At 38.6% G+C, this 19,383-nt stretch overlaps 1 protein-coding gene across 5 annotated transcripts in view; it reads left to right on the plus strand.

Annotated features, from left to right (window-relative positions):
• The window catches only part of ptpn21 (protein tyrosine phosphatase non-receptor type 21), a 67,219-nt gene extending 55,255 nt beyond the window's left edge, over window positions 1–11,964 (plus strand). For all 5 annotated transcript variants that reach the window (XM_078234188.1, XM_078234186.1, XM_078234187.1 and 2 more), the window contains 6 exons: window positions 865–1,008; window positions 2,920–3,138; window positions 3,320–3,448; window positions 4,595–4,829; window positions 4,957–5,117; window positions 11,143–11,964. In XM_078234188.1, coding sequence (XP_078090314.1) covers window positions 865–1,008; window positions 2,920–3,138; window positions 3,320–3,448; window positions 4,595–4,829; window positions 4,957–5,117; window positions 11,143–11,271 — 1,017 coding nt within the window. In that variant the 3' untranslated portion in view covers window positions 11,272–11,964. The remainder of the gene's footprint in view (window positions 1–864; window positions 1,009–2,919; window positions 3,139–3,319; window positions 3,449–4,594; window positions 4,830–4,956; window positions 5,118–11,142) is intronic.
• Window positions 11,965–19,383: the final 7,419 nt, after the last annotated feature.

A 19,383-nucleotide genomic window follows, 5' to 3' on the forward strand; every position in this document is an offset into this window, starting at 1 on the left:
CTTCCTGGATAATATTGTTTCTCTTCTCCAACACAAACCATCTTCTTAAATCACTCTCTCTGCTGCCTCTATTACCGATGTGGAGATGCCGGCGTTGGACTGGGGTAAACACAGTAAGAAGTTAAGCCTCTATTACCTCCAGTGATAAATGCAAAGAGCTTGTGGACCCTTTTGTTACAAAAGTCAAGACCAAGAGGCTTCTTCTGCCTCCTTCACTTCCCTTAGCTCATTGGACAATCTTCCTATAAGTTATCTCTCTCCAACCCTGAAATTGCATATTTTTCAAATTTCTTTTCCACCTCCCCTCCTGCCTTTTCTGAACTCCACTTACTGATGAGACCCATTTCTTGCACTCTGGATCTTATTCTTACTGAAATGCTGACTGCCCAACTTCCCACCTGGTTTCTATGTTAGCTATTATTAATGGTTGTTACCTCCAGTACTGTTACCTTTTCATTCAATTCTGATGTTATCACCCTTTCCTCAAACAAAAAAACAACCCTTGACCTTGTACTATCTACTTTATGGAGAAGTGACAAAGACCAGTGAATGGTTTACTAAGATGTGTAGATAATATTGTTTCTGGTTGTCTTCAGAAAATCTGACTTGAGTGTGGCCATTTTAGACATTTGTTTTGATCATTTGAATTGTTCTTTCCTCTTGAATTTGAGCAATGGAGCATCAGTTTTAGAGTTATTTTTAGCTGCGGACTGTTGTGCTCAGCTAACAGTTTATTACACCTGACTTCCTGGTTCCTGCAGAATCTTGCCATACAGGTTCTGTTCCATCAAGAGTAAATGTGTTCTTGATTGCATTACGCCTGTTAGCTGTTGATTCTTTTTGTATTATTCTTACATTTTGAAGGATACGCGAAAAGAAACTCGTGTGTCTGATATTAGGAAAATTGGACCATTGAAGATGGCTGAATTAAATGGATTAACACCATTTCAAAAGCCTTTAGCTGATGTTATTAAAGATGAGCCTATGAAGACATCACACGACGAAAGGGTATGGTTTGATATCATTCATATTATTTACATTTTCAGAGTGTTAGATTGACTTAAGATTTAACTATTAAAGACACAACATTTGTTGGAAGTATGGCTGCCAGCAGTAGCTAAACTATGCTTTTAGTCCGAATAAGAGTAAAGTCAGATTGCATAATACGGTACAATACTGAAATTTTGTTTGGGTAAATGTAGTACAATTGACATTTCAGCAGGGAAATTGCCCAGAATTTCTAGTTCTTATTTAAACTTCCTGTCAAAATTATGCATCTGTGAATGGACAGTTGGATGAAATAGAATTGAACATTTGCAATAATTTGCTCATGTCCTTTGTAACAACTGTATCACCGAAATGAGACACTGCAGACTCCCCAGCACCCATGAAATGGTAACCCAGTCTGATTCTGTTTGAGAAAATAGGGGGTGAAAATTGTTTATTTTTAAAACATTGCCATAGAAATATTGTTTTATTTGTAGGTATTTCAGATACACTTTCATTGTAAAATTCATTGTAAAAATGCTGAAATCTACACGAAAGGACTTCTGAATATTTGCCACTTCAGTTTTTCTCATGTACATTTCAGTATTTTTACAATGAAAGTGTATCTGAAATATCTACAAACAAAATAATATTTCCAGAGAAATGTCTTCTCCGATATATTCCCATTAAGGAAATGGCGTGCCCTGGGATGCAAATCAATGGGTGGCAACAGTTTCCAGTATGCTATCAGAACACATCAAATCTGATGCTATCAGATTCAATCAAGGTGTCCATTATTTATATCAGAATTTATAATTTGGAGTGTGAACAGGGTGTGGTGGCCATGGTCAAGACTTATCCTTTCCTTACCTGCCCCTTTGCCCAAACACTTTCAGCTGGTGTCACTGCTAATTTTTCTTTTTCCCCCCTGTTCCTCATCCAGGTGTATCGAAGCCTTACTATGCTTGTACTGCCATTTCAGCAGTGATTAATTAACTAGTTGTTAGAACCCAAAACTTTTATAGTCGTAAATGCCTCAGTTACTAAGGACCTCCAGGTATTCTTCATGGCTAATTTCATAGTGTAATTAATCAAGTTTCAAATTGATTTTATGTTAAGGCTTTTTGAATTAAAAGTTTAATCTTCAGAATTTAAAAAGAAGATGCATTTTAGGGAGAAGAGTTTTTAATTAAAGGAAAATAATGTTATTTCAATTATTCCATTAGTAATTCAGTGAGACCATGCTTCCACTTTTGGTTATTGGAAGTGTTTAGTGCACCATAAGGAAGGGGAATTTCACAGTAACTTCATTTGCAGTGTTAATCTAACCCTACTTGTGACATTAATAAAGTAAACTTTAAAAGGTTTGTGATGCACTGGGTTTCTAATTTATATTCTGTAACAAAAAAAGTCACTATACTCTTTTTTAGAATTCAAATTAGAAGTTATACCAAACTGAAAGCTCTGGAAAGTGGTATTTGTTTACAGTAAAATGAATGTAAGATTTGTGGTTTTTATGCCAACGAGATAGTGCTGTCTTGGACTAAATCGAAAGCAAACATTTTTTAGAAGTGAATGTAAGAAACTAATTCTGATGACCTGACGGGATTAAATTGCTATGCCTTAAGAAGAGATCTGAAATAATCAGTAATATTTTATAATGGGGGGTACTTAAGCTTCATGTCATTTTAAAGGTAAATGTTAACTCAAGTCCTCATTGTTTTATAAACAAAGTTACAGAAATCATAGTGAATACTGAAATATGAGGGCAGTAAGTAAATGCTGGTAATCCTGTTAGAGGAGAGGTAAAAATCATTTGTAAAAACACTGGGATCTTAATCATGAAATGTACTTTCAATCTATTGACTGCATCATTGATCTAGTTTCACTTCAAAATAAAATGGCTGTTATAAGTACGTTTTGCATTTTTAGTGCAAAATCTTGGAAAAGCGTCTGGAACAGAAAATGGTATTTACAGAATATGAAAGAATTCAAAAGAAAAATCCAACAGCAGAGTGTACCATAGCATTGCTGCCGGAAAATGCAGAAAGAAATCGATTTCCAGATGTTATTCCCTATGATGATAATAGAGTGGAATTGGTGCCTACAAAAGAGAACAATACTGGTTACATAAATGCATCTCATATGAAGGTAGTTATGTTTTATACATGGTGTTTGCTTTGTAATTGCTTGGTTGTGGAAAGCCACAATTGTGACATTTCTGCAGATTGCACTTAATTTAAGTCTGAGCTTTGCTGGAGTTCACAAATTTACAATGACTTTTCCATAATTTTCCCATGGCTGTCAGATAACTTTTGCCTTTTCACTACAGGTGGTAGTTGAAGGCAAGGAATGGAATTACATTGCCACACAAGGACCACTCCAGACTACTTGCCTTGATTTTTGGCAAATGGTGTGGGAACAAGGAGTCACAATCATTGCCATGGTTACCATAGAAGAGGTATTACTTGAGTTGCTCATAGCTTTAGAATTGATATCTGCATTCCCTGTGTGGACACAAGATACAATAATAGAGCTAGACAACCTGAATAAGTGAAAGCCTGATGTTTCTGGGTCCTGCCAGAATTCACATCTCAGTCAAGCCTCATCCACTTGATTTGTGCTTATGACTGCTTTATAAGTCAAGGAATTTTGAGTTGCCTTTGTGCATACTTCTGATGGGCTAGATATCCGGGCTCTGCCAGGGCAGGAATGGGACAGATGGGGTCCAAAAATGTCAATGTTGGCTTATGCGCCATTTTCCTGTTGCTGTTGTTGGCACAACCATTTTTTGCCACACAGGTGCAGGACAGTTTAGGCGTTTGGAGGTGGGTAGCCAGCAGCAAGCTGAGGGGGCAAGCGCTCCATTCTGGTCTAGAAGCCTTCCTTGCCTGTCGGGTGAGAGAACAGCTGGCCTGTATAGGGGCTCCCTACCACACCACCGATAGTTCTGGTCTGGTTGCAAGAACCATTTTTTTTTACTTGAAGTTTTTGGTTAGCAAACACCTATATATGGAAGCATCCCTCTCCAACTTGCCCTCTATTGTAGCCTGTTGCGCTTCTCTTGCTTGAAGGCTTCTGATTGGTTCTCCAGCTTTGAGACCTGTCCACCACCCTTAATTGAACAAGGAACTTGTCTCCATTCTAATTGTGGGGCCACCACCTTGAAACCCCCAGTGAGTTACTGGTGGCTACATGGGCAAGTTTAGGACCTGGGAACAGTCCCAATATCTGTTTCCCACCCCGAAGGGAAAATCCAACTCTGTGTTGCTGTTTACTTTGTGCAGATAATTTTAGTGTGGATATTGAAATTTTACTCCATGTGGTGGAATATTTATGCAGTTTGAAAGCATTATCTTTCCAATATTTCTCCCCTCAAATCATTTATTCCTTATTTTAAATTTCTCAAAAGTGGTTAGGAAATTGTTAGGAAGTGGTTAGCAAGTTATCAGCCAATTAGTATTTAAAATAGAATTGTTAAAAATGTTTGTGTAAAGTGATTTCTAAACTCGTTTCATAATGCAATCACTTGGAGTATTCATCCTAATTAAGAAATTGGATGTTCTCTAGTGTTAATCAAGTCTTTTATATTGTAATTATATTACAGGAGGGAGGGAGAGAGAAGAGCTTTCGGTATTGGCCTCGATTAGGCTCCAGGAATAACTCTGTCACGTATGGAAGATTCAAAATAACCACACGATTTCGAACAGACTCAGGTTGTTATGCAACAACAGGGTTGAAAATTAAGCATCTATTGAATGGGCAAGAGAGGACAGTTTGGCACTTGCAGTATACAGACTGGCCAGAAAATGGCTGTCCAGAAGATATCAAGGGATTCCGATGCAAGTTTTATTTAATTCTGATCAACCTTTTAAGTTTGAATAAACACCATATGTTTGTACTGAAGCAATTTGTCCCAGTTGCATAAATAATTCTTGTTAACTTGCCAAATTTACCATTGCCTTATAGCTTATTTGGATGAAATTGAGTCAGTACGTCGTCATACTAATAGTACAACAGACAGTAAAAATCCGGATACGCCTTTACTTATACACTGCAGTGCTGGTGTTGGAAGGACTGGTGTTGTAGTTTTATCAGAAATTATGATTGGCTGCCTGGAACACAATGCGGTAAGACTACCCTTTTTATTTGAACATAACATAAGATCTAGAGCAGGAGTAGGCAATTCAGCCCCTCGAGCCTGCTCTGCCATTCAACATGATCACGGCTGATCTTGTCTTAGCCTCAACTCCACTTTCCTACCGGTTCTCCATAACCCTTCAACCCATTACTAATTAAAAACTGTTTCTCTCCTCAAATTTATTCATTTTGTTTAAAATTTCTTCCCTGGTACGGAATCTCGGTCTCTGTTAAATTCAAGATTCCACTTTTCCTTACGTTTGTGTAAGCCTTTTCTCAGTGTCACCATAGTTGCTTAATTACACTTGTACTGTTAGTCAATCAGTACTATTGTACTGATTCCCTTGTACTGTTTACCCATCAGCAGTTCAACCCAATTTACTGTGGTGTTTAGGAACATGGGAAATAGGCATGTGTAGACCATTCGGCCCCTTGAGGTGTGGTGGGGTGGGTGTTGGTTGGAGACAAGATGGAGAGCGAGAATGGAAAAGTGGGGGAAAATGGAAGTGAGAATGAGGAGTGATTAAAAATAGATGAATGAGATGAAAGGAAGAAATGAAATAAAATAAATGGAAAAGAGGTGGAGGGGAAGTTCAGTTGTTGAACTCAATGTTCAGGCCAGAAGGCTGTAAAATGCCCAATCTGAGCACTCTCCCCTCCACCTTCACACCTTTTCCTTTTATTTTATTTCATTATTTCTCATCTAATTAATCCATTTTTATCACTGTTTTCATTCTCACTTCCATTTTTCCATTTCTCCATTTTAGCTCTCCACTCCATCTTGTTGACAACCCCCCTCCCCCCATCCTCATGCAGTTCCTTATCAATCTGTACCTCTGTTCTGCCATTCACACATTCTGATCACTTAATAGACACTTTTAGCATCTTTCTCAGCCGCCGCCTTCATCGTTTTACATTTCCTTTGTCCAATTACAGCCCCTCCTCTACCTTCATAGTCTCGTCTGATTTTCTTTGCTCTTAGCTCTGGCGAAGGGTCTTCCAGACTCGAAACGTTGGCTCTATTCTCTCTCCACAGGTGCTGTCAGACCTGCTGAGATTTTCCAGCATTTTCTATTTTTATTTCAGATTCTAGCATCCGCAGTATTTTGCCTTTACTTTTAAATTTACTAGCCAATAGTAAATAATTGCTGACATTCACACGTTTGATCTTTGTTTCCATGTTATGCAACAGTTGATCATTTAAATGTTTGTTTTGTTTGCGTGTGCATGTATTTGGCATCGGGGGGGGGCTGTGATCCTTTTTGTCCTGAATGAGAAACCTTGAGATTTCTGAGGGTTGAGTAAGGAGCTGGCATGTACTGTTAAGTGCTGCCTAATTTTAATCAATTAGTCATAGTAGTGTCCACAGTAGGCATCTTTGGGTCACTCTGTAATTTTTATGTATGATTGGTATTGTTTTAGTTTAATTTATAATATCATTTGTTATATATCATCCAGCAACATTGTTTAAAATATCACGGCCTAGAAGTCTGATGATACTGCACCTGATGTACAGGCATAAAACCAGTGCCAAAGCAAATGCTTAGGAAATCAGAAGCACAAAGGGACTTGGGAGTCCTTGTTCAAGATTCTCTTAAGGTTAATGTGCAGGTTCAGTCGGCAGTTTGGAAGGCAAATGCAATGTCAGCATTCATGTTGAGAGGGCTAGAATACAAGAGCAAGGATGTACTTCTGAGGATGTATAAGGCTCTGGTCGGCCTTTTGGCTAAGATCAAGTGTAGTATCGGATCTGCACTTGGTTAAGGTCATTAGGTTACGCTGAGGCTTCATATGTTTCATATGAAGCAATTTTTTAAAGCGGCACCTCGGCCTTTTGGCTAAGATGCAAATGAGCTCAAGTCTTGGAGGAGGATCCTCCCCCTTCTCCAATCAGCTTGACTCATGTAGATCAGGCCCAGGACAGGGTGGTTTTGGTCTCCCGTCCTGTCTTGTCAGCCTGGATCTGAAATGTCTCAACTTATTGAGACTCTGAATTGGATTTGATTTGATTGAATTGGAAAAGTATACAAAAAAAAAGGCTCTGGTCAGAACCCATTTGGAGTATTGTGAGCAGTTTTTGATTTGATTTATTGTCACAGAGTCATAGTTTACAGCATGGATACAGGCCCTTCGGCCCAACTTGTCCGTGCCGCCCTTTTTTAAACCCCTAAGCTAGTCCCAATTGCCCGCATTTGGCCCATATCCTATATGTAACTGTCTAAACACTTTTTAAAAGACAAAATTGTACCCGCTTCTACCACTCCCTCTGGTAGCTTGTTCCAGACACTCACCACCCTCTGCGTGAACAAATTGCCCCTCTGGAACGTTTTGTATTTCTCTCCTCTCACCTTAAACCTATGCCCTCAGTTATAGACTCCCCTACCTTTGGGAAAAGATATTGACTATCTAGCTGATCTATGCCCCTCATTATTTTATAGACCTCTATAAGATCACCCCTCAGCCTTCTATGCTCCAGAGAAAAAAGTCCCAGTCTATCCAGCCTTTCCTTATAACTCAAACCATTAAGTCCCGGTAGCATCCTAGTAACTGTAACCCTGGGTCCACTATTATTTGTCATTTATATTCATGATTTGGATGAGAATATAGGAGGCATGGTTAGTAAGTTTGCAGGTGACACCAAGATTGGTGGCATAGTGGACAGTGAAGGTGGTTATCTCGGATTGCAACGGGATCTTGATCAATTGGGTCAGTGGGGCAATTTGTTCACGCAGAGAGTGGTGAGTGTCTGGAACAAGCTACCAGAGGGAGTGGTAGAAGCGAGTACAATTTTGTCTTTTAAAAAGCTTTTAGACAGTTTCTGCACTCTTTCTAGTTTAATAATATCCTTTCTATAATAGGGGTGACCAGAACTGTACACAGTATTCCAAGTGTGGCCTTACCAATGTCTTGTACAACTTCAGCAAGATGTCCCAACTCCTGTATTCAATGTTCTGACCAATGAAACCAAGCATGCTGAATGCCCTCTGTCCACCTGTGACTCCACTTTCAAGGAGCTATGAACCTATACCCCTAGATCTTTGTTCTGTAACTCTCCCCAATGCCCTACCATTAACTGAGTAAGTCCTGCCCTGGTTCAATCTACCAAAATGCATCACCTCGCATTTATCTAAATTAAACTCCATCTGCCATTTGTCAGCCCACTGGCCCAATTGATCAAGATCCCATTGCAATCCGAGATAACCACCTTCACTGTCCACTATGTCACCAATCTTGGTGTCGCCTGCAAACTTACTAACCATGCCTCCTATATTCTCATCCAAATCATGAATATAAATGACAAATAATAGTGGACCCAGCACTGATCCCTGAGGCACACCGTTGGTCACAGGTCTCCAGTTTGAAAAACAACCCTCTACAACCACCCTCTGGCTTCTGTCATCAAGCCAATTATGTATCCATTTAGCTACCTCACCCTGGATCCCATGAGATTTAACCTTATGCAACAACCTACCATGTGGTACCTTGTCAAAGGCCTTGCTAAAGTCCATGTAAACAATATCAACTGCACTGCCCTCATCTATCTATCTTGGTTACCCCTTAAAAAAAATGCAATCAAATTTGAGACACATGATTTTCCACTCTCAAAGCCATGCTGACTGTCCCTAATCAGTTGTTGCGTCTCTAAATGCCTGTAAATCCTGTCTCTCAAAATATCTTCCAATAACTTACCCACCACAGATGTGAGGCTCACCAGCCTGTAGTTCCCAGGCTTTTCCCTGCAGCCCTTTTTAAACAAAGGCACAACATTTGCCACTCTCCAATCTTCAGGCACCTCACCTGTGACTATTGATGATTCAAATACCTCTGCTAGGGGACCCATAATTTCCTCCCTAACCTCCCACAATGCCCTGGGATACACTTCATCAGATCCAGGGGATTTATCTACCTTGATGCGCTTTAATACTTACAGCACCTCCTTCTTTGTAACATGTACACTCCTCAAGACATCATTATTTATTTCCCCAAGTTCCCTAACATCCATATAAATACTGATGAGAAATATTCATTTAGGATCTCACCCATCTCTTGTGGATCTGCACATAGATGACCTTGTTGATCCTTAAGAGGCCCTGATCTCTCCTTAGTTATTCTTTTGGCCTTTATGTATTTGTAGAAGCTCTTTGGATTCTCCTTTGCCTTATCTGTCAAAACAATCACGTGTCCCCTTTTTGCCCTCCTGATTTCTCTCAACTCTACCCCTACACTCCCTATACTCTTCAAGGGATTCACTTGATCCCAACTGCCTATGCATGCCATGCCTCCTCCTCCTTCTTGACCAGGGCCTCAATATCCCGAGGCATCCAGGGTTCCCTACTTCTACCAGCCTTGCCCATCACTCTAAGAGGAATGTGCTTACACTGAATGCTGGTTAACACACTTTTGAAAGCCTCACACTTGCCAGATGTCCCTTTGCCTTCCCACAGACTCCCCCAATTAATTTTTGGAAGTTCCTACCTGATACCATCAAAATTGGCCTTGCTCCAATTTAGAATTTTAACTTTTGAGCCAGACCTATCATTCGCCATAGCTATCTTAAAACTAACATGTATTAACATACAATGAAAAGTATTGTTTCTTGCACGCTTTACAGACAAAACATACCGTTCATAGAGAAGGAAACGAGAGAGTGCAGAATGTAGTGTTACAGTCATAGCTAAGGTATAGAAAAGATCAACTTAATACAAGGTAAGTCCATTCAAAAGTCTGACAGCAGCAGGGAAGAAGCTGTTCTTGAGTCAGTTGGTACGTGACCTCAGACTTTTATATCTTTTCCCTGACGGAAGAAGGGAAAGAGAGAATGTCCGGGGTGTGTGGGGTCCTTAATTATGCTGACTGCTTTGCCGAGGCAGCGAGAAGTGTAGACAGAGTCAGTGGATGGGAGACTGGTTTGTGTGATGGATTGGGCTACATTCATGACCTTTTGTAGTTTCTTGCGGTCTTGGGAAGAGCAGGAGCCATACCAAGCTGTGATGCAACCAGAAAGAATGATTTCTATGGTGCACCTGTAAAAGTTGGTGAGAGTCGTATCTGACATGCCAAATTTCCACATTTTTGGGCCCCATATCTACGGAAGGCTGTGCTGGCCTTGGAAAGGGTCCAGAGGAGGTTCACAAGAATGATTCCTGGAATGAAGAGCTTGATGTATGAGGAATGGTTGAGGACTCTGGGTCTGTACTCATTTGAGTTTAGAAGGATGTGGGGGGATCTTATTGAAACTTGCAGAATATTGCGAGGCCTGGATAGAGTGGACGTGGCGAGGATGTTTCCACTAGTAGGAAAAACTAGAACCAGAGGGCATAACCTCAGGCTAAAGGGACGATCCTTTAAAACAGAGATGAGGAGGAATTTCTTCAGCCAGAGAGTGGTGAATCTGTGGAACACTTTGCTGCAGAAGCCTATGGAAGCCAGGTCACTGAGTGTCTTTAAGACAGAGATAGATAGGTTCTTGATTAATATGGGGATCAGGGAGTTTGGGGAAAAGGCAAGGAGAATGGGGATGAGAAAAATATCAGCCATGATTGAATCAAGGGGCAGACTCGATGGGCCGAGTGGCCTAATTCTGCTCCTATGTTTTATGTCTTATGGTCTAAGGTATGGTTTGCAGGGAGAGGGGGACGATTAACTTATGCACACCTTCTGAGGTGGAAGTGTGCCACTCACTGTTGATACATGCCTCAAAAGAGGTGTCCATGGCATGTACTGAAAATGGGTATTAAGCTTTTTATATGCCATACTTTGAGGATCAGGAAGGAGTTCTATAAAACTTTGCCTTGGGTAATGAAATACAAGGCTAGATTATATGATTGCATTTGTCTTTCCTTGTTTCCATTTGCTTTTGTCTAACTAAAATTCTTTTGCACTTCCTGTATCAATTGACAAGGCCAGTTCATTTTATTTTTAGAAAATCCACCTGCGGTACTAAGTGTTTAAATTCACCCTTTGTATCAAATCAGTGTGATTTATGTAAATGTGTCTTAAATTTCTATCCCACAGACTCTGGATATTGCTACCATGCTGAATCTGCTCAGACAACAACGGATGCTGATGGTGCAGACAATCGCACAATATATCTTTGTCTACAAAGTGCTCATTCACTTTCTGAGAAGTTCTAGGCTGATATAACCTTGTGTTCACTATAATTTTTGCAAGCGAAACAGCTGAATGCAGAATTGTTTTAAATGAAGGAGAAATTGAGGAGAAAGAATAAACTTGTATAAGAGGGATTGTGAAGTACACAGAAGAAGCATCAAATCTAAGGGAGAAGTACATTTCCCTGTGCGATTTGATTTTTAAAAAAACTATTGGTAATTTTATGAAGAAAATGGTTATTTGAAATAAGTGAAACCTAATGGCACTTTTAAAATGTAAATTTGGGTTCAAATTGATGACTTTTAACCATTTTCAAACCTCCTGAACATTATTGTAAACAAGATTGTCATAGTAGGACAAATACTATGAATCCACCATATTTGGTGCATGATCAGTTTTAAGCTATAGTGTGAAAGTATTTTAGTTTAATGGAAATGTGATGAGAGTGAAGATGGCTGATACTTTTCATTAGTAGGAGGAAATGCGAATGTGCAAACAGAGTGATGAATGAATGTGAGATTTATGGAGTAAGATTGAACTGGTGCAAATGAAAGATTTTTGATGGAATTAGTACTTTTAGATCTGGAATTGGGTGTAAAATGGGTGATAAATAGGCTTGTACTGTATTACAGTTTACAGAAGTAACAAAAGTACAAGTTCTACTGATATGGAATAAACTAATCATGTTTATGTTTTTAAATAAACAGCTGTTCAGTTATGACTATCCATTTAGTAAAAAGTCTGGTTTGTATAATTAGCCGACTCGATTATAATTATTGAAACCTGAAGTTATGTGATTGCTAAAAGCAATGTAATCTTATTCAGATATCCATTCAAATTGTGTTAGAACTAATTTTGTATTTGAATTATGTTTAACTCATATAGGTTTAAATTTGAATATTTTAGCACTGATAACTATTTCATTTAAGTAGCGGAGTTAGTCAGCACACAACTGGCTTTTGTGTGACTTTCAGTGTAATATAATTCTGCAGTAAAGCACTTCAAATATAATCTATGAATGGGAAAACTGCTGCTAAGTGACTTGAGTTTACAAAGTGTAAAAGTGAAGGATTCCTGCACAGTGTCCATGTTGTTTCTTTTAAAACTTGTGTGGAAACATTTTTGTAAATCTCCTATAACTCTCATCTACCTGTATTCACCTCAACTCTGATTCAGTAATTGTGAGAAAATGAGTTTATGATAAATGGAAATTCACTTTCTTTACAGGACAGTATATTCAACCATGGGAATATGAAGGACAATCTCTAAAACATTTTTGTACATATAAATTATGTAGATCACATCATATTCTAAAATGAATTATGCACAGGATTGTACTTGATGAAGATTATATGAGTGCATTTGTGCTTGTATGTTAAAGTCAACATTTATGCCATTTAATTCTTCCACTGTTAAATCAAGTGCAGGATGACTTGTACATTGAGTTTACAAATGTCCTTGCAATGTTTTGTAAAAACTGATGTATTTGCTTTATTATGTAATGCTAGAAAAGCTCCCGAAGCGGTAGAGTATACTGTTGTAACCTATTCATCTCTTACCTCTCCTGCGAAAGAGATTTCCACCAAGATGGGGAAATATTTTTGGTTCCTGGAAAATAAGTAAACCATGTTTCCTTACACACTGCTGATACATGAAACCACTGTAGCATAAATAAATCTCTGCAAGTTTGCTGAAACATCTTTTTAGAATGTGGCCTTTTTTGGTAAAAGTTCAAGAAATAAGCAAAACTTTAGTTTTAGCCTTGTTTGCATTTTTCCTTCTTGACTAAATATATATGTATCAGTACTTTGTGTATGTGCAGAACCGTTTGGTCAAATGTTTTGTTTATAACATTTTCCAAAACTTTCTTCCAGAACTTGCAAGCTTTATAATTTTGATTTTTAAAAAGTACACTCAAAATACATTGCAAATGGCAAGTATTTTACTTTGAAATTTGGTGTGCTTTAAAGTTTCATTTGCCACACATGACAATAAACAACCAATGAATGTTCTTCCTACACTATTTCTTCAAGAAAATCGCCTCAGCAAAAATTGGAGTTGATGTTTTACTGTCTTGATGTTTGTACAGGGAACGGTTATTTATACTGCCAATAACGTGGTTTCTATCCGTTATTGATACCACCACAGAGAAGATGAATTGTGCTGCAAGTTAACAGTAAAGTTGTATGCTGGGAACTATACCTGCCAACTTGATATTCCTCAGATAATAGTGAGACTATATAAATTCAAGATTTGGCCATCTCCCATCTATACAAACCTTCCAAGTGTAGAAACAGTACTCTGTGGATAATTTTTCTGGTAAATTTTGTACATTGTTACATTACAAATTTTACTCCCAGTAAATGCTTAAATTTGTTGGAGAACCAATGGAATGTAAAATTGCATCCAACAATTTTTTTCACGAAATAGTTCTAGTAATTTGTTTTGTTCATTATGTCCTTTTTCATTAGTTGATTCTTATGTGCTTAATCTTTAATTGTTTTTATGTTTTAATTCCTTGTTAGAAATTTATTTGCCCACTGCTATTTAATTTAATGTACATCTTTTTCAGTTATGATTGCTGATTTAATTAAAATCAGTTGTAATAAATTCACCTACACAAAGGTACCATGCCAGATGTCTGGCACGAGGATAAAATGTTTGTTACACCCACAAGTCTTACTACTTCATCCCTATTTTTACATTGAAGTTTAATATAGTTATCTAAATATGTAAATAATTGTCATGATTTATTCATATTTTCAGTAACTGAAATTTCTAATGCTTAACATGTTTTGAACAAAAAAATACACTTTGTAATTTTAAAAATCCACAAAATTCTCTTCGCCTACATTAGTTTTTACTGCAAGGCCTCACTCGGTATGTCTTAAAGATTCTCAATGCTCGAGTAATATAGACTTTGACTGGATTTTTCATATCTTAGTTGGTGAGCATATGTATGGTTTGCAGAATTTTGCACCCTGTAGTCTCTGCAACAATACGTTGAAAAATAGAAGGATGAATCTCTTCATTTTGAAGGGCTGTGAAAGATTTTTGCTACATCCAAAAAGAAACTTGAAGCTAGAATTATCAAAGCTTTATTTAAGCAATGCTGTTTTCTGCAATGAACTACTCAAACAGCATCAGTTTTTAAATTGTATTCCTGTTTGTAGTTTCTTTATAAAGAATGGAAATTTTATGTTACTTGTTTATTACTTTAAACATTCAATTAAAACCAAATACCCTGTACTGCCTTTGAATATTTTAATTTGGAAACAATAAATCTTTTAATAAATTGACAAAAGCTACCCTATAAAATATCTAAATTGTATAATTCGGCCAACTCACTAAATTTTATGCTTGCGAAGCACATATCACGAATGCATATTAGGAAATTGTGCACCCGCTTGCCTTTGGTTTGCAGTTAATTTTAAGAAACCAAGGCTGGAATTTTCCGACCATTCAAGTCTTTTCCCATCCCACTGCAGTGAACGGAGATTTAGCTTGTCACCAAAATCTCCATCTTTGCTGCAGTGGGAGCGTGGCTTGAGCAGATGGTAAGATCGTGCCCCAAAACTTCATTCTCAAGTACTTTAAGCAGGAGCATTGACATGATCGGACTGACAATAGGGAAATAGATGGAGGGATTCTTAATGACACAATGAGTTATGGAAGGCTTAATGGGTAATTCTTTGGTGGAGCATTAGAGCCTAATGATTTAAAATAGGTTTGTGATTCAAGCTGGGGCCCAGGAACTATCACTCTGTTAGTCTCTGCTCCCCTCCCAAGTAATGATGCATGCTCATATTCCAAGTCCCTATTAAAATTCCTGCATCCTAGGATGGACAACCTGCTCCCCACAGATTTCTTATTCCTAGATCCCAGAAGTTCCATTCACGCTGACAACATTGTACTGCATTTCCAGTGCTACCAGAATAAGATTCTGCTTCTCAATGTGATAAGTTCCTAGAATTGCTGTCCCAAGTAATCCTAGGAGCTGGGCCCATGTTCTTGGCATCCTTTGGGGGACACACTATATTGCACCATATGATTCATAACCCAATTACTCCTATACATTATTCCCAAATGCTATTAAATATGTGCCCTAAAAATATTAGATGCAACCACCACCCCCTATACTTTCAAAATATCCTACTGCCTTTAAACAAAATCACAGAAAAATAAAAACCTATATAATGGAAAATCTTGCATTCTTCAGCATTTTCTGTGCATATTAACCTTTGTTTACCGTGTACCACTTCAATTAAGCAAAACAATACTTTTAATCTCACCCTTAAAACACAACCACATCTCACCATCGTAGCTTGTCAATCAAATCACTGATTTCCTTTTTGTAAAATGAATTGTCTGTCATTGTAGCTTTCTGCTGTCAAAAAATAAGGTGATAAACAAAAATACATATTTCACAATAATGTGACTGCATTTATATTGTCTTTGAACATTCTCAAAGTTTTTGCTTGATGCCTCTCTCAGAAGCCTGGACATGAACATCAAGAGCAATATTTCCAATGGTTCAAAGTAGATTTTACAGTCTTAGGATGTGGAATGTCACCAATTTTCCAGGAGATTGTTTTTAAAGATAGTCAAATTCATTGGTTTAGTATCAAACAGACTTTATAAAATTCCAAAAGCATAAATTAATCTACTAAAAGCATCAACATAGTCAATACACTTGGACATTTTTATAGAGTCTTTAAAAATTGTACAAATAAAGCTTGGAAGTTGGGAAAAATGTAATTTGAATTTTTAAAAAATACTTGAAACAGTTGAATTTTGTAAAAGTCTCTATTACCTGATTTTCACTTGGGTTTTCTTAATTGTAAATATTTTAATTATTAGCACTGAGAGACAGGAGGGAGACAACCACAGTGATTTTTCACATCCTGTTTTGACCATTAAAGTTGATAGTTACACCTGTAGTTATGGTGTTTTGATCATTCAGAATGTAAAATTTGATCACCGGTGCCAGTGGAAAACACTTTCAAAAACTAATCACAAAACATCACATTTACTGCTTGCTGAGCTATTTTTAAAGCTGCTGTCTGTTAGGTCGTGGTGCTGTGTAATTCTGTGTGGCTGTTGGCCTAAAATGCCTTATGGATGCTGAAGTTTGGGATGCTATATCTCATTAACATATCCCAAATAAAACTAGTGCTATTATACAGTGGAGGTAGCTTTCATAGTGGAAAATGAGACGTCGTAAGGGCTGTGCAGTGCACAAATCCACCAGGGCTATTGCAGAAAATATGCTTCTAAAAGTAAGGTGTGAGGCTGAGCTCAAATAAGTTGCTTCCTTGTGTTGTGAACCATTTGGTGTAGTCTGGCATCTGTGCCTTTCAAGGCTAACTTGGTCAATTAGTGAAGAGAGGATCTGGACGCAGTAACCATTACTTAGAAGAGCAGGTGAAAAGAGCTATCTAGTCCAGTCTGTGGTTCCAGAGTGTAGTGATTACATTCTGAGAGAAACTAGTGTGACTTATTGGGAAAATAGATTGGTGAATATTTTGCTCGTTTATCTTCAAAACTTTTAATTTAGTAATTGTGAGGTTTTTACTAGCAACAGTAAATGGCTTATTTGGAACAGCAGTGTTAATTTATTAATTTCTAATAAACACAGTAAAGATGATGTAATGTGGAAGCTCCTGGACACAAGTGTGAGCCAGGTCTGAAGCTTGAATTTCGCCTCCGAGTAATCTAGCAGGCAGTCGAACTGCAGACACTGTGATGCATCAAGGAGAGGGAAAGTTTATGGCACTTTGTAGCAGGAGACAGTCACACCCATTAGGATAGGGCCCTCCCATTTGGTCAACGATAAAGGACTGGAGAGTTTCACTACAAGTGAGGCAGGCATGGGGACTGAAGATACAAGTGGTCCACCTCTGCAATTGTCCACCAGATTCAAGGTTCTTGCAGCTTGTATGGCTGAAGACAGTGGTTGTAAGATGAGCAAATTGAGTACAAGACCATGGTACAGGAAGCCATAAAAGCATGGGATTTATTAGAAATGTGGTGGTAGTTGGCAACAATACAGGTATAGTTTTCTGCAGCTGAAAGCAGGAGTCCAGATGGTTGTGTTGCCTACCTGGTGCCAAATGGTTCACAACACAAGGAAGCAACTTATCTGACAGCCTCACACCTTCCTTTTGGATGTCTGCTCTGGGTTGTAGGGGGTGAATCCAGTGGTCATGGTCAATGTAGGTATCAATGACATATGTAGAACTAACGAGGTTCTGCTGAGCGTTAGCAGCTAGGCCTCTGGGTTACTACCTTAGGCAGGAGCAAATCGGCATAGAGAAAATCAGATTAGAGTTAAATGCCTTGCTCAAAGATTAGTGTGGGGGAAGTAAGCTTCAATTCATGGGGTACTTGCACTAGTAGTATGGAAAGTGTGTGCTGTACCACTGGGACAACCTTCACCTGAACCATACTGGGATAGTCATGTAACTAGTCAGCTTTAAACTAAGTAGTGGGGTGATGGATCAAGGGCACTTAGAAAATCTCACTTCAATCAGGCAGAGTCAATATGGTTTTGGAAAGGGGAAATCATGTATTGGAGTTCTTTGAGGAAGTAACAAGCAATGTGGATAAAGTGAAACCCATGGATGTGCTGTGCCTGGATTTACACAAGGCACTTAATATGGTGCCTCATCAAAGATCAAAGGGGGTGGTGGAGTGTGTGGTTCACTCTGTCTCGGGATTCTCATTCAACCTCACCCCCAGGCACACTCACCCACTCAGTGGACGAGTGCGAGTGAGTGAGCACCCTGAGACTGGGAGTTAATGGGCACATGCTTACTCATCCTTTCACATTCTGATGGCTGTCTTAATTTATTACTCTTTCAATTGTTCATTATTTTTGAGAATTTTGGCTCTATTATTTCTTTATCAACTTTTAAAAAAATGTTTAATGTTGTGTCAAATCTTAACTTTGGAAAATTTGCTCACTTATCCCCCACTGCGTGTGAGAAAAGTTGATATGTGACCAAAGCATAAAGGTTGGACATGCCAGGTGCAGGGGGTAACATATCAACATGAATAGAGCTTGGCTAGTTAACAGGAAACAGGTATAAATGTGACATTTTTGGACTGCTAAGATGTGCTCAGAGGACTTTCGGGGAGGTCCGTGCTGGGGCTTCAACTATTTACAAGCTATATCAATGACAACATCTGGAAGTGGTTGGTATGGAACAGGAACACTTTGGTGCATCTTGATTCATCTTGGACTTGACCCTGCTGCTATTTCCTATGGCATTATTTTGCAGCCTGAGCAGTTGCTGGCTGCATCCTTTGCTGCTGTGCTGGCATTGATGTCTCTGGTACTTGGTCCACTCTCTGTGCCACTGATCATCCACTTCAGGGGTGGGAATCCATGAGTCCCATGTCTCCTTCATTCCCCTTTTACTGGCTGCTACCCTTGTAAGGAATTTCCTACAGTGGCTCCCAGGCCTTGCAAATACCTGGTGCCTGAATGACTGCTCTTCTGAGCTGCCCCTCACATTTGTGATTTTATTGGCCACCTCTCCACCCCAAGCAAAAGAAAGTTGTACTTGACAAACAAACATGATGCCTTTTCTCTCCTTTATTCTTGAAATCCATATAATAAATCCATTCTTGTAAGTTATTTTATCCTCTTCAGCCAGAGATCTTGCTGTGTTCTGATGTTGCTATTGTACTTTGATCTTGTAATTGTTAATGGTCAGAAAGCCGTGGTCACAACTCAAATTGGATAACTCCATCCCCTAGCCAGTTTTTTTTTATAGGCATGATCATGATTTAGCTCTTGTCACACAGGCAGTACAGATCTAAAATGAATCCTCCATCTACCAGGAGCTCATACAAAATACACACAAAAGGAATTCATAGCATAAAAGTGTAAAAAGTTCACATTTCCTAGAGAGAGAGAGAGAATGTGCGAGATGAGAACTGCTTTAACATGCTCAGTTGCCTTCTCACTACTTCCATGTGCATCACTGTCTTCCATTGCTAACACAAAATGACCCAAAGTTCCTGACATCAGATATCTGAAACAACACCTGCAAAATTCTACTCTTACCATCCACCCTCTCCACTCCATTAAGTTCTGCCAAATGAAACTGTGTTCACCATCATTATGTTTTGAAACTG

The sequence above is a fragment of the Mustelus asterias genome, chromosome 18, assembly GCF_964213995.1.
Source record: "Mustelus asterias chromosome 18, sMusAst1.hap1.1, whole genome shotgun sequence".
In the NCBI taxonomy this organism is placed as follows: domain Eukaryota; kingdom Metazoa; phylum Chordata; class Chondrichthyes; order Carcharhiniformes; family Triakidae; genus Mustelus; species Mustelus asterias.